Here is a 23,375-nt window from a genome sequence, read left to right as displayed (position 1 = left end):
GCTGTGTGATGCATGATGAGAGGTTTTCAGAATGTACGGATGATGGAAAAAAAACAACAACAACCATAATTAAAACAAAAACAATGCGACAGGAGATCAGTTACAAAACAAACAAGCAAATAATATTACAAAACAGGTGACACTGCCCAGTTAAAATGTACACACCGGTTACCTCTACATGCTTGCACACACAAAAAATAGCCATGCTCAGCTTCCCCTCAAAGACAAAATGCTGGACTGAATATATTCATTATCCCTCACAGTCAGTGACCATGACAAAACACTCGACTGAATACATTCATTATCCTTCGCAATCAGTGACAGCACATATTCATTGTCATTAGCAATCAGCGACCACCACGACAAAATGCTGGAATGAATATATTCATTATCCTTGGCTATCAGTGACCATAACAAAATGCTGGACTGAACAATTGATGTGCTGTTCTTGTGAACACCCACTGTTCTGAACACTCTTTGTTTTCTCTCTGCTCTCAGAACTTCTTCTTCTTCTTCTGCGTTCGTGGGCTGCAACTCCCATGTTCACTCGTATGTACACGAGTGGGCTTTTATGTGTATGACCGTTTTTACTCCGCCATGTAGGCAGCCATACTCCGTTTTCGGGAGTGTGCATGCTGGGTATGTTCTTGTTTCCATAACCCACCGAACGCTGACATGGATTACAGGATCTTTAATGTGTGTATTTGATCTTCTGCTTGCGTATACACACGAAGGGGGGTCAGGCACTAGCAGGTCTGCACATATGTTGACCTGGGAGATCGAAAAAATCTCCACCCTTTACCCACCAGGCGCCGTTACCGAGATTCGAACCCGGGACCCTCAGATTGAAAGTCCAACGCTTTAACCACTCGGCTATTGCGCCCGTCATGCTCTCAGAACAATACCCAGCTAATGAAGAGCGTGGTGATCTCTTTATTAAGAAAGACAACAACAACAACAACAAAACCCCAACAACACACAAAATGAAGACTGAGAGTGATGAACTTAAGATCCAAAACAAAACAAAACGAACATCCAACATTCCTAGGTAATGAAATGATCTGTTCTTAAAAACAAACAAACAACAACAACAACACACAACATTCCCAGGTAATGAAGTGATGATCTGTTCTTAAAAAACAAAAACACACACACAAAAAAACAAACAACACCCAACACTCCCAAGTAATGAAGTGATGATTTGTTCCTTAACAAAATTCCAAAAAACAACATTCCCAGGTAATGTAAAGAGAGATGATCGGTTCTCAACAAAAATGTGAAAAAAAAAAAAAAAAAAATCATACTCTATATCTGTAACACTGTATTCCCTTCCTCTTTTCAAAAGGATCACATGATACATGTCGACCAATATCACAGATGTGAAAAACACAACCAGCAGTCAATGTTACCAAATATTAAAAAAAAAAAAGAAAAAAAAGAAGAAAAAAAGTCAATTTGAATTAAAGAATTCTGACTGTATAACAGTCACCAAAGGAACAGAGGAAACCAACAGCATGCAGTGTCACACATGCACACACTCTGCAGTAAGTGTTCATCTCTGTGTGTGTGTGTGTGTGTATGTGTGTGTGTGTGCCGTGGAAGCTGCGATACGTAGCCTAGAAATGAGTGCGTGGAGGAGGGGGGTACCGGGTAGAGGAGGTGCAGGGTAATGTGTGTGTGTGTGTGTGTGTGTGTTGGGGCTCATGTACGTTTATGTGTATTTGACTGTGCTTTCATATCTGTGAAACTGCATGTTTGGTGCATATCTGTTATGCATGTGTGGGTGCATGTGTGAATGTGTGTCTTCATATTTTACATTTATTTGCTTATTTATCATCATTGTTGTCTTATTTATTTATCTATTTATTTATTTATTATTATTATTATTACTACTACCCCTTTTTTATATATTATAATTATTATTTATTTATTTATTTACTTATTTATGTACACTCATCTATTATTTATTCACCTTTTTTTTTTCTCAAGGCCTGACTAAGTGTGTTGGGTTATGCTGCTGGTCAGGCATCTGCTTGGCAGATGTGGTGTAGCGTATATGGATTTGTCCGAACGCAGTGACGCCTCCTTGAGCTACTGAAACTGAACTGAAACTCTGCAGCAAATGAAGTGTATACATCAGTCCATAGGTTTGCAGGCAGGAGGAAACAAACGGAAAGCAAAGAACAACTTCATCATGCATATGTAACAATGAAATGAAATGAATTTTTTTTTTTTTTTTTTTTTTTTTTTTTTTTTGGTATGAACTGTGAGCTGTTTGTGCACTTTGCGAACTGTATCATGCTTTCCTGATTTCAGAAGGCTGAACTTATTTCTCAAGCCATTTCCAGAGCATTAGTTTCATGTGGAGTCTGATTTTTTCCCCATGTGACATCCCCCCCCCCCCCCCCACACCCACTTTTATTTCTAATAAAATCATATACATTTTAACCATTTAACGGGCCAGTCCACACACAGTAAAACTATGAAAAAACAAACAAAACAACAACAAAAACCAACAACTAAAACTGGATTAATATCTCAAGAACATGTCATTCCATCATTACCTTTCAAATGCACTTAACATTTTTGCTAATCATCCGCTTAACTTTCTGAATCCCAAAGTAACTATCTATCTATAAAAAAAAAAAAAAAAAAAAAAAAAAAGACAAAAAAGTCAAAATGAAAAGGTTTTCACAATGGTTTGCAAACGAATCAACAAATGACCTTCGAACAGGGACTAACAAATAAAAGCAGCCTATCAGCCAATCAATCTTTTTTTTCTTTTCCCTTGGACCATAATGGCTGTCTGTCAGCAGTCAAATATGCATCTCATGACCCTTAAAAGGCAATCTGAAAGAAATAGTAACAAATTTCATCAGAAAAAAAAAATCCATTCAAAATGACAAAAAGTCTTCTAAACAGACTGTAGCATAATGAATGAAAAGCCAAACCATGACAATGTCGACTTTCAATGTGTGATCAACATGTGGGGATTTCAGTAAAACAAGGGAGAAACAAGGACACTGTTCCCGCCTTCTCCTTGCTATATACGGACTCCTCATAGTTTTAAAATTTTTTTTTTATCACAAGCTGGGAGCTGCCTGGATAATTCAGGCATGCTCTATTTATATTTCTGCAATGTGTTTGTTGCAGAACATGATTTTAATGGTCACCTCCGCGACTCTGATTGACACACACAAAAAAGGTACAGTACATTTTCATGCTAAAATCAAAAGCAGTCAACAAATGCAGCCATTGCTCAATGTTCTCACGAAGGAAACAACAACCCAAACAAAAAACAGGCAAACCATAATATGTGATAGTTATTTTTGGTTTATCCTTCAAAACAACAACAACAAAACAAAAAAAACAACGAAAAAAGAATGGTGAAAAAGGAAACTTAACTGAAAGGCAAACATTCACTTCTCTCTTCAACAAAATTTTTCCTGCTGACAACCACCCATTCAGAAACAGCTTGACACAATCTTTCTCCTTTTATTTCTTCTTCTTTGTCTCCGGCGTGACGACTCCGTTCTGGACGTGGCCGTTGGCTTCCTTCCCACTGCCTGCCATTGCTGCTTTCTTCTCCGCCTGTGCAACACACGTCAGTACCACGATTCAGAGGACACAGTCTTCCTTGCAAGTCACACAAACACAACACAACATGACATAATAAGGCCTCCGCCTGTGCAACACACATCAGTACCACGATTCAGAGGACACAGTCTTCCTTGCAAGTCACACGAACACAACACAACATGACATAATAAGGCCTCCGCCTGTGCAACACACATCAGTACCACGATTCAGAGGACACAGTCTTCCTTGCAAGTCACACGAACACAACACAACATGACGTAATAAGGCCTCCGCCAATGCAACACACATCAGTACCACGATTCAGAGGACACAGTCTTCCTTGCAAGTCACACAAACACAACACAACATGACGTAATAAGGCCTCCGCCTGTGCAACACACATCAGTACCACAATTCAGAGGACAGAGTCTTCCTTGCAAGTCACACGAACACAACACAGCATGACGTAATAAGGCCTCCGCCACTGCAACACACAGCAGTACCATGCGTCACAGTCTTCCATTCAAGTCACACGAACATAACACAACATGACATAATAAGACAGGCACAATAGCCGAGTGGTTAAAGCGTTTGACTTTCAATCTGGGGGTCCCGGGTTCGAATCTCGGTAACAGCGCTTGGTGGGTAAGGGGTGGGGATTTTTCCAATCTCCCAGGTCAACATATGTGCAGACCTGCTTGTGCCTGAACCACCTTCATGTGTATATGCAAGCAGAAGATCAAATATGCATGTTAAAAATCCTGTAATCCATGTCAGCCTCGGTGAGTTATGGAAACAAATACATACCCAGCATGAACACCCCTGAAAACGGAGTATGGCTGCTTAAATGGCGGGGTAAAAATGGTCATACAAGTAAAAGCACACTCGTGTACATAAGAGTGAACGTGGGAGTTGCAGCCCATGATAGAAGAAGACGACGTAATAAGGCAATGACTGGTTAAGCAATCAAAGTGAAAAATGTAACCGAATGAATGTGCCTGACATTGCTGTGGGCAATTCTCTTCAGCTCATTGAGCGTCATGTTTAGTCCCAGGCCCTGAATGCTGATATCCTTAGAAATAAAGAATTTATATTGTCTTACATCATTCTGTTTGAAAATTTCAAAAAACACTACCCCAGCTCGATGGGTTTAACTCACTCAGTACGGCTAGTCCTCTCTTCTCCTCTACACAGACCCCTCGGATGTCCAGTGGGTGTCTGAATAACCCAACCTTTAGCTTCCGTCGTCAGAATTGTGCTTTTCTTTGTCAACATTCACCTCTTCAGTATAAGAGCCTTCCGTCTGCAATATTTGGATGATGGTAACTGGGGTGAAACGCTGTTAACGTCGTCTCTTTCGCCGTTCGTATGGAGAGAGTTAAAATGTGGAAAGTGCTAAATCCTTCAATGCTCACATTCAGTTATCATCCAATCTTTTGCCTTTGACCTAATGTTTTCCACCGGAAAGGACTGATTTCAGAATTTGTCAACAACCCTGTCTTAATGTCTTCCTCAAAATTCTGATAGCTTTCAATCTCCCACCAAAGAATCCTTGAACAGATAAGTATTTGTTTTTAAAGTGAAATTACGATGATAAAAAGAATGAAACATTTCTATAACACACTCATCTAACATTGTTCAGAACTCAGAGTGTTTTACAACAAAAGCTTTTCTGTTCTTGTAATGTACACAAAGAACATGGCAATATATTCACACACACAGAGACACAGACAAAGACACAAACATGAAATCATCCTTCAATATCAAAATCAAAGTAAGACAAAATGATTTTACCCAGGTCAGTTCTGGTTGTAGGTTTCAAATAAAGAATTGACATCAGTCATGTTCTTTCGAATTCTACCATGACTGGTGATTTTACCTGACAGAACCTCAGACGATAAAGAAAACTTACAAACACTCAGAGATGCCAAGCCCTGTCAAGCGTTTGCAGGAACAATCAGGAAATTTGGTAGAAACATTCTGAGTTTGGTAGAAACACTCTGAATTTGGTAGGAACACTCTGAGTTTGGTAGGAACACTCTGACTCCAAGCCATATCCGCAAACATATGTTTTATCAGCCGGGCATAGATGCTGTTTGACAGAGACGCAAGTCGATTTAGCCATGTTCTCTCTTGTTCGGGCTAACAATGAACCCTTTCAGCCCTTTAGGGTCTTCTGTTGTACAATCCTCCCAGCCTGCCATGTTTTGGCCTGGCTGCATCAACAGGAAGGGGTGCTTCACTTCAGGCACAAATTGATAGCAACCGCTCAACCAATAACTACTGAACTTCACATAATGACTGAAATATAATTTTGACACAAACTGCTGAAGTCTCAAGATGGAGGATGCAATACTTTACTTGTAACTTAACATTAAAAACAGAAATAGTAAAACATCAGCTTCTGTCGATGTTGAAGGTTGTGGGCTATCTTCTTGTTTGAAATATCCGCCACTTTGACTAGACTGGTTACTAATTTAATCTCCTTCACTTTCCCAAGAATTATCAGATGACTTATAAGACAAATCGTCATCATCCGGGTTGAATTCACTGCAAGAATGTTTTACCATACTAATGCGGAAAACCGGATAAAAAACACACTAATCGTTCAATTTTTGGAGCAAAACTTTGCGTGCCAGTGAGGAAGGAAGTTAAGCTGGAGTTACTTCCCTCACTTGGCAGTTTAATGCAAAATAATGATCTGATGAACCCATTTAAATAAATGGGCTTTTCTGCCTGCCTGTCAGGCGGGCTCATGCGGAGAACGGTGATCAGCGGTGCTCGCCTCTCAGGCAGGCGCAGGGTTGAAAGAATCAAGCTAACTGGTCCATTCAATGTTGTTTCAATGGAAACATGCACGCGATTAGCTGAGCATTATCAAGTGAGACCAAAGTTAGTAGTGACTGCCCTGGCCTTGTGATCAATAGGTCTAGAGCTTCTGGGTAATGTTACGACAGGAATGCATGTGACCATGCTATGTAGTAGAAAATGAACTCGCCGGAACAATTTTGACATTGGTGTAATGTCGGAACAAACTGCGATCGAACGTAACAAAATATGGCGAAATAATAACAGTTGGCATCTCTGAACACTTGACAGAACAACGTAAACTGTGCTGAACTTCAGTTGTGTCACCGAGATTTTTTTCATATTTTTCCATTCAGTTCATTTTGTCATTCAAAAATCTGTCACATCCGTTATGGGCAGCATCTTTGCACATCTCATTCAGTCATATTAACACACAAAACTTATTGCACATTTCAATGAGAAGCCAGTCACAAACGAACAACAAAAAAATACCCAAAGCATTTTTCATCTTTTTTTTTTTTTTTTAACAGAGTTGACAACGAGAACAAGGTTACCTTGAGGCGCCTGGCCTTGATATAGGCGTGGAAATAGAAGTTGACGAAGAGCATAAGGATGGTAAATGCATAGAAAATGAGCGCCCAGTGCATCCAGCCGGGAAACTCACAGCCTGTGGCAAGGGACTGAACAGCATGGACGATGCCAATCACAAACTGTACCTACCACAGCACAGAACAGAAAGAACAAAAAAATTCACATGGAATGGTAAAAAAAACACAGGTGAGGGGGAGGAGCATTACCTGTTTGGGTTTCACTTTGATGTAGGCCTGGAAATAGAAATTGGCGAAGAGGGCTATGATCGTGATGCCATACACAATCCCAGCATATTGCATCCACATGGGGTATTGGCAATCCATCGCGATGGCTTGAATGGCGTATATCAGCCCCAGAAAGAATTGTAACTACAACAGCCAACAACAAACAAGAGGCATGGATCAGATGGCGAGGGGGGTTGTGTGCACTGTTACTGGTACAGGTGCGCTGTTACATGTACAGGTGTACTATTACAGGTACATGTGTACTGTTAACAGTACAAGTGCACTGTTACAAGTATCAGTCATCACAGATCTTTTCCTCTGAACCAAGGTGGGTTAACCTACAATACTTCTGTTACCAAATATCATTTCTGCTGTAAGACCATTATTGTGTGGAATCAAACACTTTTTCCCCACATTAATTCAAGCAAAATGAGAATATCTGTTAATAATCAGAATGATCAAAGTCCAGTCGACTATGACACTGAGTTGAAATGATTTTTTTTTTATCTTAACGGCTTTAGCAGAGCAATGGCACTAAAATGAAGAGATGAAATGTTGAGAGAGGTGCTTTTCTTACATGCTATGTATGTTACAATCTAAATTTTTGAAAATGAATAAAAAAAATGAATTATAAAACGGGAAAATCTCAGAAAAAAAAAAAAAAAAAAAAGGTGCAGCAGGAGTTTAAAGAAAATCAACTGTTGTATATTTCTTCTTCTTTTTTTATTTTTCTTTTCTTTTTTTTTTGAATCACTTACATGATGAAATCTGACAACTGACTAGGGTATGTATGTCACAAGATCCATTTTAAAGCAGAGTTTAGACCACTCATGAAATCACAGGTCTGGTCACTGAGCAAGCGACTCAAAAGGTCTGAACATGAGGCAGGGATTTTACTGAACTTACTGGTGACACTCCTTCATGGTTTTGGAAACCAAAGCAGTTATCCAGTTATCTACAATCAAAGAAAATCAATGCAGTAACTTTGTAACCTTGAACAAACAAAATATCCCAAGAACTGTTTATAGAGTATTTTCAATACACATTTGATGCTTTTCTGATACTGACGATAAAATAGCAAGCTTCTTAGCTGTGTATTTTGTTCGAATATAACCACTTCAGTTAAAAAAAAAAAAAAAACAAAAAAAAAAAAACAACCCAAACTTTGTTACATCTTTTCAGTAGCATATAAAAAAAAAAAAGTCATATCCAAAAAAAAAAAGAGATTTTTTTGTTGTCTAGTCTACATCAAAAACTCTATAAGGTTATCCTGAAGTCATTCAGCTCAGTAAAAAAAAAAAAATTAAAAAAAGAAGAAGAAGAAGAAAAAAAATTGTAAAAGCACAATGAAAGATGCAGAACATATACATAGTATATGGCACAAACCGTTAAATGCTGACAAAATGCACAATTTTATTTGTAGAAATTTCAAACATAAACATGCAAATGATCATGCAGGACAAAATAAAACTATAAACTGTACACGACACCTACATCAAGCCAAACACAAGACGACAATTAATCCTTTTTTTTTTATGCCACACACCCTACTGAGATTAAAACCGTTTATGATGTAAAAGTATGCAAAGCAACTGCAACATTACACCACAAATGGAAAACAGACTGTTCAGTTTTAACGGAAAACTGGCAGTTTTATTTTTTTCTTCCCCAAGAGAGGTTGGTGGAGGGAGGGATGGGGCAGTGGGGGTGGGAAAAGTATGTTTTATCTGGGAAACAAAGTAGCAATAACTAAGATGCCAAGTCTGTGTGTGTGTGTGTGTGTGTGTGTGTGTGTGTGTGTGTGTGTGTGTGTGTGTGTGTGTGTGTGTGTGTGTGTGTGTGTGTGTGTGTGTGTGTGTGTGTGTGTGTGTGTGTGTGTGTGTGTGTGTGTGTGTGTGTGTGTGTGTGTGTGTGTCTGTGTGTGTGTCTGTGTGTGGTGTGTGAGTGCGTGCGCGCGTGCGTGTGTGTGGACTGGTCTCATATCTCTGATTATTGCAGATTCATGGAAAAGTCACAGCTATGTCATAAAAAAAAAGCGTACTCATTTCCAGTGTATATTTTAATTCTGGAGTTCGAGGCTTTTATCTTGGCGCTACTCTAGCTTATCACTTAGTTTCAACGTAGGCCCGTTTTCTCAATCCCATCCACACCGTCAACTGTGAAATGTTTTTCTTCGTGTGCATACGTGTGTGCATGTGTAAAATTTTGTTAGGCAAATTTTTTTCTCCATGAGTATTTGTGTGAAAAACATGACCATGACAGATGTTTTCCTATCAACATGAAATCTGATCCGTGAACAGCTTCACTTGAGTCATGGTTCTTTCACATGCATTCAATGGGAGCTCTTTCAGGTGAAATCATAAACCTGTGTCCAGCAGATAAAAGAACCTTCTGCAAATGTCCCTGACAAAATTCTGTAGAAAAATATGCTGCATATGATTTCATATGGGCAGGAGCATTAAAAACCAAAAGTTCATATAAATCATGTGTGAGTAAACTTGACTTTCCTTTTCCTTTGTAAACACTGTATTGTATGGAGAAATATACAGTCCAAATACTGACTGCTTTTCAATCTAAATCATTTTTACATGGACAAACAAATCACCATTACAGTGACAAATTCTCCATTAGTTATCGAAAACAACAACAACAACAAACCTGATATATGAACTGTATCATTCATTTTCTGATCCAGCTAGTTTCAATCACTAGATCTAAAGAAAAAAAAAATGGTACCAGAGAGCAAATTCCTGACTATGTAAAACAAACAAAAGTAAAGACACAAACACATTCAAATGTCATGCACTGACAATGCATGAGATATAGGGTATCATTGTCATTTTGAAAAATAATCTGAGAAAAGGAAAAAGCATTGCACAGTGTTGACTGTGTGTTTGAAACAATCCACTTTTTTCACCAAAGCTGCTTATAAACTCATGGTACCCTGACTTTTAATGATCATAGATAACCATAACTATGTGAACATTGTGATAGATATATTGCTCATTAAACAAGAGAATGTATGATTCATTCTTATTCTTACTGTGCCTAATTTCAAAATTGTTTTCAATGCAAATATTTCGTTAAAGGGTGGGAGCTCTATGTATAAAAGTGTTTTCTTAATACAAATAAGAGTCAGTTCTGAAAAAGAAATCACTTTTTTTAATTTCAATATTTATGACTTTGTCTTGAGGAAAGAACTACCGGGTAGTTGACATTTAGCTGTGAAAGAAAGGATTAATAGAAACAACATTTTCAGCTGGTCAGACCACCTTTTTAACAAAGGACAGGTACAACCTATGACAAGTAAATATGGTCCACTGCACACCAATAAATGCACACACAAATGTAAATCAAAATATGGTTTTCTCCCAAAGAAATATTTCAAGTTTTCCATTCCATCTTCTATGTTAAACGAATTACAGGTAAAGATTTTTTTTTTTTAATATTTCTTTTATAACCAATAATAATGGTTATTCTGATGAAAGAAACTGTCAATATCAATACACATTTTGCTAGATTTGTAAAACAGACATTCTAAGAAATAATTACTCTGTTAAAGTTAATTGAGTCTGTTAGAAAAAAAAAAAAGAAGGAAAAATAAAAGAACGAGAAGGAAAAGATGTTAAATTGCAGGAAACAGGAGCGCAGAATTGTTAATAAAGATGGTACCAGTCATAACAATTATTATGAATTTAATGCCCACACTTAAAAGGAAACAACAATTAGTTGGGATTAGTTTCAAATCACTTAGCACAGTTAATTCTCATTCAGTTTCGGCACATTACACTTGATCTTTACTCAAGTATATTTTTTTTTTATCTTAATACCAAACAGTTATTGTAGCTTTTTTTTTCCATTATATTTAATTATAAGAGATTTTATTTTTACAAAGTATAGCAGAAAACAACCAGAAATCTTTTTCTCCTGTCACATCCAATAAAACGTAAGAGATTAGCTGAGAATACAATATTAAAAAGTAACAGAAGTTGACAAGAAAAAGAGAAAGAAATGCGAATACATAAGTCGAATGAATCTATCAATTCCAAATATGCGAAACTTCTCTGTCCAGTTCAAATATAAAATTTGTGAAACATGGTTTTATTATTTTTTTTGTCTCCTCATACTTCTTCAACACCATTGTGGGAAAGCATGTATTAATGCCAGAAGGTTGCAGCACAGATGATGTCAGCATAGCATGCAAAAAAGCAACACGCAAAAAAAGAAAAAAAAAAAGAAAAAAAAGAAAAGAAAAAAGAGCAACAAGATAAAAATATATCTTTTTTTTTTTTCAACATGCAAAAATAATACATAGGTTTTAAATCGCTTTTATCATAGGTTGTAAATCGCTTTTATCATCTCCTTTTCCTTAAACGTTTCTACAACTTTTCTTTTTTTTTTATTAACATGGATGCTTAGCGCGCTTTTGTCATGATGAAATGTAATGGATTCCTAACTGTGGGGAAATACCACTCTGCAGGTAAGACGTCTGCATGTGACTTGTATCCAGTCAAACAGGACATGATCCATGCCTCTTCTTTCTTATCTCTGCCCCTAAAGTGAAACAGGACATGATCCATGCCTCTTCTTTCTTATCTCGCCCCTAAAGTGAAACAGGACATGATCCATGCCTCTTCTTTCTTATCTCGCCCCTAAGGTAAAACAGGACATGATCCATGCCTCTTCTTTCTTATCTCACCCCTAAAGTAAAACAGGACATGATCCATGCCTCTTCTTTCTTATCTCGCCCCTAAGGTGAAACAGGACATGATCTATGCCCCTTCTTTCTTATCTCGCCCCTAAAGTAAAACAGGACATGATCCATGCCTCTTCTTTCTTATCTCGCCCCTAAGGTGAAACAGGACATGATCCATGCCTCTTCTTTCTTATCTCATGCCTAAGGTGAAACAGGACATGATCCATGCCTCTTCTTTCTTATCTCTGCCCCTAAAGTGAAACAGGACATGATCTATGCCTCTTCTTTCTTATCTCACCCCTAAAGTGAAACAGGACATGATCTATGCCTCTTCTTTCTTATCTCGTCCCTAAGGTGAAACAGGACATGATCCATGCCTCTTCTTTCTTATCTCATCCCTAAGGTGAAACAGGACATGATCCATGCCTCTTCTTTCTTATCTCTGCCCCTATGGTAAAACAGGACATGATCCATGCCTCTTCTTTCTTATCTCACCCCTAAAGTGAAACAGGACATGATCCATGCCTCTTCTTTCTTATCTCTGCCCCTAAGGTGAAACAGGACATGATCTATGCCTCTTCTTTCTTATCTCGTCCCTAAGGTGAAACAGGACATGATCCATGCCTCTTCTTTCTTATCTCACCCCTAAAGTCAAACAGGACATGATCTACGCCTCTTCTTTCTTATCTCGCCCCTAAGGTGAAACAGGACATGATCCATGCCTCTTCTTTCTTATCTCACCCCTAAAGTAAAACAGGACATGATCCATGCCTCTTCTTTCTTATCTCATCCCTAAGGTGAAACAGGACATGATCCATGCCTCTTCTTTCTTATCTCTGCCCCTAAAGTAAAACAGGACATGATCCATGCCTCTTCTTTCTTATCTCACCCCAAAAGTAAAACAGGACATGATCCATGCCTCTTCTTTCTTATCTCTGCCCCTAAAGTGAAACAGGACATGATCCATGCCTCTTCTTTCTTATCTCATCCCTAAGGTGAAACAGGACATGATCTATGCCTCTTCTTTCTTATCTCGCCCCTAAAGTAAAACAGGACATGATCCATACCTCTTCTTTCTTATCTCGTCCCTAAGGTGAAACAGGACATGATCCATGCCTCTTCTTTCTTATCTCGTCCCTAAGGTGAAACAGGACATGATCTATGCCTCTTCTTTCTTATCTCTGCCCCTAAGGTGAAACAGGACATGATCCATGCCTCTTCTTTCTTATCTCGTCCCTAAGGTGAAACAGGACATGATCCATGCCTCTTCTTTCTTATCTCATCCCTAAGGTGAAACAGGACATGATCCATGCCTCTTCTTTCTTATCTCATCCCTAAGGTGAAACAGGACATGATCCATGCCTCTTCTTTCTTATCTCACCCCTAAGGTCAAACAGGACATGATCCATGCCTCTTCTTTCTTATCTCTGCCCCTTGCCCCACCCTCAAACCAACCCCAACACAGGGCAATTTCAAGCTACGGACAGACGTGTTCAACAACAGCCAAGCGTCCAGAGTTATTTGTTGTTTTGTTGTCGTTGTTTTTTTCTCACAGGACCTGCAAACGTAGGTGTAGCAATGAAAACACTGTGATAAAACCTTCGACCATTCCAGGTTGTCCCACACCCATCTGCTTCCATCGTCTCAAGAGGTTGCATTTTGCACACGCACGCACGCACGCACACTCCACGAACACGCGCACGCTATATGCTTGGCCTGGCTGAACTATAACAGTTCTGCCCTTAAGCTCTCACAAGTGACATTAAGCATGACAAATTTCTATTTAAAAAATCACAGAGTTTACTGTGAATATACAGTACAAAAAAAACAAACAAAAAAAAAGTTTGCAAAGACACACGTGTTTTGGCACAGGAGTGGTTTAGCGTTTTACACTTGTACATAGGAAAGTATAAGATATCTATAATTTATAAAAGATAACATTTTCAGTATGCAATGCCCAGTCAGGTGAAAGCTGTAAACTACTGTGACTACATCAGAAATAGATAAAGAGTAGTTATGGTAAGGTATAAGATTAACAACAACAACAACAAAAACAACAACTCTACTTTGTGTGTGTGTGTGTGTGTCATTAATCAAAATAGCATGTTAATTCTAAAATTTTTATGAACATCACAATTAAAAAAACAAACAAAAAAACACACACGCACAAAAAACAACAACCCTGGAATATACTTTGTGCATATAGAAATAACAACAGCTTAGAGGCCTTCTTTCGCTTTTTCATTACGGGGGCATGGGCAGGGCAGGACAAATAAAGAACTTACCAGCAAATCATCACAATAAATCACAGCGTTCTAGGCATAAGAGACTTGAAACTCTGTGTGTGTGTGTGTGTCGATGGGGGGTGTCTGTGTGCTTACTCATGTACCACAACCTTTTTGATGCACAATTACACAACGGCTGATCATCTGTCCATCAGAGTTTGTCATGCAGTACAGCAGGTATACTGCAAGAGGTCTGTGTCTATACATCTGTCTTCCAACACAACAGTTAATGACTGCAATGTCTGTCAACTCAACCATGCAGTGATTCGAACAGATAACTGCTACACATGAACAGTGCATCAATCTAACATAAAACAACCAACAAAAAAACAACAACAACAACCCCAAAACAGTAATAAACTCTGATTTGAGACATCAGACAACAAAGAACTGGAAATGTATGATGGCATTCACAGTTAAGATAATGCCAGGTAATGTGAAAGTGGTGATCGCTTTATGAGCAAACTCAAACAACAGGAAGTCTAAAAATAACATATCAAACAAAGAACCATTCCAGTTTGTCCTCTTCAGAGATCAACACATTTTCAACAAACTTCCATCAACAGAAGCAGTTAAGTCCCCCTGGATTCCGACACCTGTCCCTATACCACCAACACCAGACAACAAGGAGGAGCTGTCCCATAAAATAAAATATACATCACTGCCATCACCCTTCATGTTTCTTCTGTCCTTCCCAAAACGTCTGTAGACACCTACCTTCTCCATAGGTTTCCTGCAAACTTGCTTGTGCATATAAACTGTAAATAGTGTTTTTCTGTTACTGGTTGTGTACTTCCATTTTTAAATTTATTTTCTGTTTTATTTTATGATAGTTATCACTGTTTTTTGTTTTTTGTTTTTTTTGTCACAAGATGTACGTCTATTTTGTCTCGGATCTGTGATCAAGAGGATGACCAGTGAGTGTAAGAAACATCATGACCACCAATCCCTAGTCACGTCTGTCAGAAGTATTCGTGATGTCGTGTCAAACAATCCTAACATCAGCCTCCTCCCGAAGGATGTGGTGGTGGCTAAGTGGTCAGAGCGCTGGAATTTTGCCAGAGTTCCCCAAGTTCAATCCCCGGTTTGGGCACACCTGGTGGGTTAAGGGTGGATTGAGAATTTTCCAGTCTCCCAGGTCAACAAATGGGCTGACCTGCGAGTGCCTGAACCCTCTTCATGTGCAGAACAAATACGCACGTTAAAGATCCTGTAATCCATGCGTTCGGTGGGTAATGGAAACAATACCCATAATATACACCCCAGAAAACTGAGTAAGGCTGCCAACATGGCAGGGTAAAAATGGTCATACACATAAAAGCCCACTTGTACATATGAATGAACATGGGAGTTGCAGCCCACAAACGAAGAAAAGGAAGAAGAACCTACTCCCCATCCACCACCAACCAGCGCTGACACCACATGATGTGTTTTGTCTGCCAAGGACACAGACTGCTGTGGCTGACGCAACGTCTTTGTTCTCTGCTCACTGACTTTCACTGTCTATCTTCCACTTATCTCTGTTGGACTTCACAACGCTTGCATCTACTGGACCATTCTACTTATTCTTCATAATTATGTCATTTCTCTCCCTTTCTCTTGGTGTCACAGATCTGTGAAAACAGAGTCTATGGAAAGAGTTGTGACAGGGTAGTGGAACTATGTGAGACACAGATGTTTGGGACAACACAGAAAAACTGTACGACAGGGACGAGAAATCTGAGTACAAAAACAAAGGTGAAAAAGCTACGTTCAGGATTCATATTAGTCTGTTAGTCTAGAACAGTGTTAGACTGAAAATCTTTGTTTCTTGTTCTCCTTCCACCCTTCACGGCAAAGTGGTTAGTATCGCGGACTGACAACAGAAGGGCATGGGTTCGAATCCCAGCAGAGGAGGTTTTTTTCCCAATCTACAGCTAGCTCCTACCCAGAGTTGATGGTGCTATGGGCTCAACTGGGAATATCGCACCACACAGTGGAGGGTAATCCACTTCATGGATGAGTTTTTGGGAGAGATGCTCAAATTTCCTGACTGACACTGCAGGTGTTGGTCACGACGTTCCCAACCCAGATGAACCTCCATGAAAGCACCCTCATCATCCTCAATACGGACGAGAACTGTCACATTTTCTGTGGCCTTTTGTGGTGACCTCTGCTTCAGCCCCACCTTGGATTCCATGCTTGGAGAAAAATATGGTCAAGAAATGCTCGTACTGGCAAAATCATGTGGACTGCTGGCAGTACTAAGACTGCGGCCGATGAACTTGGGGTGTGGCTGTGCAAGGGGGACTTGGAATAAGTGGTTTGGGAGAAACACTACTGAAACAGTACCTATGATGAGGCAGCAAAGAAAAAAAAAAGGAAAAAAAAGAAGAAGAAAACCTTCAAAGCAAGTAAACACTATCTGGAGATGTATTTTTCTTCTAAGTTTCAAGTTCACACCTTAAAAATCAAGTGAGAAATGTTAACAACTCAAGGCAAAGGTGTCCTCTGTGCACAAACAAACAGAGAAAAGAAAGATCAGTGAAGGCTGGCCTGACGCATGACTCACCAGCTGGATTTTGGTGAGGTAGCGCTTCCACCATAGGTACTTCTGGTACTGCGGCCCCAGGGCGGCCACGCCGTAGTAGGTGTACATGATGACGTGCACGAAGGAGTTGACCATGGCCCCGAAGAATGCTGTGAACCAACCCGAACAGAAAAACCCCCCACAGTTATGACAGAGCTGGGGAAATCTGCACCGCATTAAACTTTGGTTCAACTATTTTCACTTTGTTACGCCCATGCAATTAAATAATCTGGGGCAGGGGGAATGGTCATGCAATTAAATAATCTGGGGCAGGGGGAATGGCCATGCAATTAAATAATCTGGGGCAGGGGGAATGGCCATGCAATTAAATAATCTGGGGCAGGGGGAATGCCCATGCAATTAAATAATCTGGGGCAGGGGGAATGGTCATGCAATTAAATAATCTGGGGCAGGCAATTAAATAATCTGGGGCAGGGGGAATGGCCATGCAATTAAATAATCTGGGGCAGGGGGCATGGCCATGCAATTAAATAATCTGGGGCAGGGGGAATGGCCATGCAAGTAAATAATCTGGGGCAGGGGGCATGGCCATGCAAATAAATAATCTGGGGCAGGGGGAATGGCCATTCAATAAATAATTTGGGGGGAGACACCCAGCAAGAACACCACATGAAGGGAGAACACTGCTGGTGCTGATCAGCAACGTCAGCATTAGAGTTAACAAAGTTGCGCTATTCTTCTATAAATAACACCAAACCTAGACAGCACTTCCTGCCACATGTACCAGAAACATCCTTCTCATCGCTGAACCAACTCTTGTGCGGTTTGGAGCGATTTTCAGCAGCTTTTTTTAAACTTAGTTGGAACGAGTTCTTCAACCACTTCAGATTGTAACCAACAGTCTTGCTTCGGACCACAACATACGGGACAGCAAGCCACAAGTCTAACTGAAAGTCAGTAGGTGGAAAATGATTTTGCTGCTGACAGTGACAGCGGAGAAGTGTTCGTGCCATACAGCATCGAACTGACGAGTGACACTGACATCTCTGCCAGTTTTCAGCTGTACTGTGCAGCTGACTTAGCCGGCTAGCAGCTGTTAGCAGCTTGAACGTAGCTGGCAATGTAAGGGTTAAACATAAACCTTTGGAAAAAAAAAAAAAAAAACCTGGAAAAAAAAACAACATTGCTCAACTGTTTCAGTTTTTCAAATAGGTGTCACTGCATTCAGACAAATCAATATATGCTACACCACATCTGCTAGGCAGATGTCTGACAGAGAAAGGTGGCAGAATGATGAAGACACTCAAATGCCAATACAGAGAGTCCGTGAGGGTGTGGGTTCGAATCCCACTCTCGCCCTTTCTCCCAAGTTTGACTGGAAAATCAAACTGAGCATCTAGTCATTCAGATGAGACGATAAACCAAGGACCCGTGTGCAGCACACACTTGGCGCACTGACAAAGAACCCATGGCAACGAGAATGTTGCCCTCTGGTAAAATTATGTAAAAAGAAAGGTACATCAATACATAAGCATGCACCAAGGCCTGACAAGCGCGTTGCTGGACAGACATGATCACAGCGCTGGGTGGGCGGGGCAGGGCGGGTACTCACACTGGCCTCCAGCCACCCACTTGACGCCGATGTACCAGATGGGGAACATGGTGGCGTGGTGGTAGACGTGCAGGAAGGACACCTGGTTGTTCTTCTTGCGCAGGATGAAGAAGATGGTGTCCAGCATCTCCACCAGCTTGGAGAAGTAGAACCACCACAGCGCCTTGGCTATCTGCAACACAGTGCAATGCAGTGCCACACAATACAGTGCACTGGATACAACACAATGGGATGAAATAGGATACAATACGACACAATACAATACAGTACAATGCAATGCAATACAATGCACTGTAATGCAATGCAATACAATACAACAGGATACAACAGTTTCAGTTTCAGTTGCTCAAGGAGGCGTCACTGCGTTCGGACAAACCATATACGCTACACCACATCTGCCAAGCAGATGCCTGACCAGCAGCGTAACCCAACGCGCTTAGTCAGGCCTTGAGAAGGATACAACACAATACTATACAGTGCAAAGCAATACAATAAGTGCAATACAACAGGATATAACACAATAGGATATAATATGACACAACACAATACAGTACAATGCAATGCAATACAATACAATATGATAAAATACAACAGGATATGACACAATACAATACAGTACACTACAATACAATGGTTAAAACTACAAGGTACTGCTGAAAAAGTAAGGCAATCATCATTAATGCAACTGAACCAATATCAACAGCAGAGTTGATGAATAAGGATATACAGTAAAGTAACACTGTATTTATTGTGTCCAGACAATGCTGAATACAGAGGAACGCTGCAAAAAGCTTGGCTATAAGAATAAAAACACCAAAAAACACAACATGGACTGTACCTCACATAAGCATCTGTTCCTACAAGCCGATTGCGATGCATCAGTTCTATTCGGAAATAGCTGTCCACCGACGCAACATCTAGACTTATCGTTTCTCTCATTCTCTCTTGCCTTGACTACTGTAACTCCCTATTGTCTGGTTTGCCTGCTTCATCCATTCAGTCCCTTCAGCGCATGCAAAATTCTGCTGCCCGACTCCTATTTTTGCAACATCTCCATTGGCTACCTGTCTCACACAGAATAAAGTATAAGATCAGCACTCTATGTTATAAATGTATTCACAAATCTGCCCCTTCCTATCTTTGTGGCTGCCTTCACCTCTACACTCCATCTCGCTCTATACGATCGGCTTCGGATCCACTCTGTTTACGCATACCCAGATTCAAACACTCCACTGCTGGATGCCGTTCTTTCTCTGTCTCTGGACCTTGTATTTGGAATGAACTTCCTCTTTCGCTTCGTCAGGTCTCCGCACTCAGCTCTTTCAAGTCTTTAAAACCCACCTCTTCACAAGACAGCCTCCCTCCCCTGCCTCTTCCTTGTCTTCAGTTTCTTCAGTTTTAGAGTTATGCATGCGTTTGAATGACTGGTGTGAAGGATTTGTCTCTGCACAAGATTCAGCGCTATATAAATACTGTCATTATTATTCATTATTATTATAATGAAAGTGGGTCTGCACACCCTCCCTGAAGAAAGCGCTCACCCTCATCTCATGGGGATCGTACGAGTAGTTGACCAGCTGGCACCTGTAGCTGTAGCCCAGTTTTATGGAGTTGTAGAACAGCTGAAACATATCAATAACAATGATGACAATAATAAGAACAGTAACACTTGACTTGACTTGACTTGACTTGCTCGTGGTTGAGAGCCTTGTTACAGGCCTGTTCACGTTCCAGTTAACTGTCATACTTCTTAGCATGTGTGGCTAGCAATTCCCTGAGGCTTATCGAATGCACTGAGGATAATAATAATAATAATAATAATAAGAAGAAGAAGAAGAAGAAGAATACCAACAATATCAATATTAATAACACTAATAATAATAACAATATCCATAATAATAATAGCAAAAATGATGATGATAATAATAACAACAACAATAATGATGATGATGATTATAATAACAGCAACAACAATAATAATATATGATAACAACATAACAATAACATTAAAGATATAAAATTAAAAAAAAAAAAATCATGATCATTGTAAAAAAAAAAAGAAGTACATTTGTACAGCTCTTACCTTGCAGCTCTCAGTGCATTTAACAATGCATGTGGTATGAAAAAGACACATGGACAGGCCTTTAATTTATCAGACTGCAGTATTCTTCCTCTTCTTCGTTCATGGGCTGTAACTTTCACGTTTACTCGCATATCATAAAAGTGGGCTTTTTCGTGTATGACCGTTTTAACCCCGCCATGTAGGCAGCCATACTCCGTTTTCGGAGGTGTGCATGCTGGGTATGTTCTTGTTTCCATAACCCACTGAATGCCGACATGGATTACAGGATCTTTAACGTGTGCATTTGATCTTCTGCGTGCATATACACAAAAAGGGGGTTCAGGCACTAGCAGGTCTGCACATATGTTGACCTGGGAGATGGAAAAAATCTCCACCCTTTACCCACCTGGCGCCATTACCGAGATTTGGACCTGTGACCCTAAGATTGAAAGTCCAATGCTTTAACCACTCGGCTGCTGCGCCTGCCAGTTTCCGGGGTGATTGTGGTTGTCGTGTTTGTGGTGGTTTGAGTCACTAATGGTTACACAAAATGGTGATTGTGGTTGTCGTTGTTTGTGGTGGTTTGAGTCACTAATGGTTACACAAAATGGTGATTGTGGTTGTCGTTGTTTGTGGTGGTTTGAGTCACTAATGGTTACACAAAATGGTGATTGTGGTTGTCGTTGTTTGTGGTGGTTTGAGTCACTAACGGTTACACAAAATGGTGATTGTGGTTGTCGTGTTTGTGGTGGTTCGAGTCACTAACGGTTACACAAAATGGTGATTGTGGTTGTCGTGTTTGTGGTGGTTCGAGTCACTAATGGTGACACAAAATGGTGATTGTGGTTGTCGTGTTTGTGGTGGTTCGAGTCACTAACGGTTACACAAAATGGTGATTGTGGTTGTCGTTGTTTGTGGTGGTTCGAGTCACTAACGGTTACACAAAATGGTGATTGTGGTTGTCGTTGTTTGTGGTGGTTCGAGTCACTAACGGTTACACAAAATGGTGATTGTGGTTGTCATTGTTTGTGGTGGTTTGAGTCACTAATGGTTACACAAAATGGTGATTGTGGTTGTCGTTGTTTGTGGTGGTTTGAGTCACTAATGGTTACACAAAATGGTGATTGTGGTTGTCGTTGTTTGTGGTGGTTTGAGTCACTAACGGTTACACAAAATGGTGATTGTGGTTGTCGTTGTTTGTGGTGGTTCGAGTCACTAACGGTTACACAAAATGGACCATGAATGTTATGCCCTGAGGGAACGACAGCTGTTCTTGATGATACGAAATCCTAGAGCATCCATTTGTCCACAGCTGCCAGTCTCTTCTCAAACTACTCCACTTGATCAGCGGCAAACAGTGTTCTGCCAAACTGAGCAAAACACAGCTATTTGTTTCTGCAGTTTGGCTGGCACTGGTCCATTTTTCAGTGGAGTAAAATGATGTGGTCACGCCATCAAGTTTGCACTTATCTATGCTGCAACTGCAAGCCTGTTTGTGTGTTGGATAATTTACGTGTCTTGTCAGCGTTTTTTTCCCCCTCTCCACTGGATCCATAAGTAGTCCAGCAACATGGTACACAGAAACACATACGTACAGTATCAGTCTTTCTGCATTATTTCTTAAATTTCAACCCGTCTACAGCCATTCCCATTTCCACCTGTTTCTCACATTATTCTCATCTTTTTTTTTTTTTTTTTTTTTTTTTTTGCATCAAAAGTTCATGTCAAGTGCTGATGACGCTGGGTGTCACTATCACAATATCTGACTTGGCAAACACCAATTTCCATGGCTGAATTGCCAGAGACTGAGCCATCATAATCATCTCCCATGGTTTTCAACACGTCATACCACAAGCAAGTGAGTGACATGTTCTGTTCAGCAAAATTGTCAGAAATGAATAAGAGTACTTCTCTGACTTAAAAAAAAAAAAAAATTTTAAGCTTTGTCATAGACAAATGAGTATCAGTAAATGATAATAATCTGACAGAGAAATCAAAGAGAGAGAACAGGGGTACAAAAATGTATGCATGCCAGAAAATACCCAAACAAATGAATGTCTCCATGCTGGAAACTGCCCAAACTCAAGATACTCTGTGCCAATTTCAAACAAATTGCGCCAATATGTGTATGTGTGTGTGTGTGTGTGTGTGTGTGTGTGTGTGTGTGTTTAAGCACATTTATTGTGAGCAAGCATGTTGTCAAATGTTGAGTTTGTTGTCAAGTGTCTGCATTCAAGTGGTGATCAGATCTTACTTTTTCAGACACAGATAGGGTGCAAGTGCCCTCTAAGATGCCAGGGGTAAGATTTGGGTCCAAAAGTTTTACTGTACAATAAAGGCCGGAAATTATGGCAATTATGAGGGCAGCAGAGCTCATTCATGTTGCACAGTATGTTGTTTCAAAGCACTCTAAAGGATGTGCGCACCATTAATTCAACTACAGATGTACTGCAAGTGCAAGAAAAAGCAGGAAATAAATTATAACTAAAATGAAACTTTAAAATAGCTGAAACAAATTTACAAAATACAACAAAATAAAAGGTCACAAAAATGAATTGAACAAATAAAGAAAAGAAAAAAAAGATAACAACAACAATAATAATAATGACGATGATGATGATAATAATAACAACGATAACAATTATAACAATAATGATAATAATAATCATAATAATAACATCAACAATGATGATAATAATAACGATAACAACAACAACAATTATAATACTAATGATAATAATAACATCAACAATAACATGAATAAAAAGACAGTGAAAAAACACCTCAACAAATTTCAAGACAAACACAACCTCATCATTTCAAACCACCACCACCACCACCACCACCAATACAACCACCTCTCAAACAACACCCCCCCCCCCACCCCACGTTCCCCCGCCCCCCCCACCACCCCCCCCCACACACACCCAAAGCCCCCAACCCACCCCTCACCTCTGAGGAAATGTGAAAGTTCATGACAACCAGGCC

General features: G+C 39.9%; 2 protein-coding genes across 4 annotated transcripts in view; both read right to left on the bottom strand.

The window, feature by feature from the left end:
• Positions 1–2,440: 2,440 nt before the first annotated feature.
• The window catches only part of LOC143286788 (very long chain fatty acid elongase 4-like), a 30,498-nt gene continuing 9,563 nt past the window's right edge, over positions 2,441–23,375 (bottom strand). For 2 of the 3 annotated variants that reach the window (XM_076594570.1, XM_076594572.1), the window contains exons 3-8: positions 23,340–23,375; positions 19,867–19,947; positions 18,326–18,497; positions 16,735–16,862; positions 6,942–7,103; positions 2,441–3,591 (exon numbers count right to left, since the gene is read on the bottom strand). The exon at positions 23,340–23,375 is cut by the window's right edge and continues 152 nt beyond it. In XM_076594570.1, the coding sequence (XP_076450685.1) occupies positions 3,496–3,591; positions 6,942–7,103; positions 16,735–16,862; positions 18,326–18,497; positions 19,867–19,947; positions 23,340–23,375 (675 nt within the window). In that variant the 3' untranslated portion in view covers positions 2,441–3,495. Of the gene's footprint in view, positions 3,592–6,941; positions 7,104–7,184; positions 7,347–16,734; positions 16,863–18,325; positions 18,498–19,866; positions 19,948–23,339 lie in introns of all 3 variants that reach the window. The other variant, XM_076594571.1, reaches the window with a different exon arrangement.
• Positions 19,994–23,375, bottom strand: part of LOC143286786 (uncharacterized) — a 289,541-nt gene continuing 286,159 nt past the window's right edge. Inside the window, exon 11 of the transcript XR_013055855.1 lies at positions 19,994–20,017. The gene's annotated coding sequence lies outside the window, so the exon portion shown is untranslated. The remainder of the gene's footprint in view (positions 20,018–23,375) is intronic.

The sequence above is a fragment of the Babylonia areolata genome, chromosome 10 (assembly GCF_041734735.1).
Source record: "Babylonia areolata isolate BAREFJ2019XMU chromosome 10, ASM4173473v1, whole genome shotgun sequence".
Taxonomy (NCBI): domain Eukaryota; kingdom Metazoa; phylum Mollusca; class Gastropoda; order Neogastropoda; family Buccinidae; genus Babylonia; species Babylonia areolata.
Note: the sequence above shows the minus strand (reverse complement) of the source record. Positions and strands in the feature narration are given on the sequence as shown.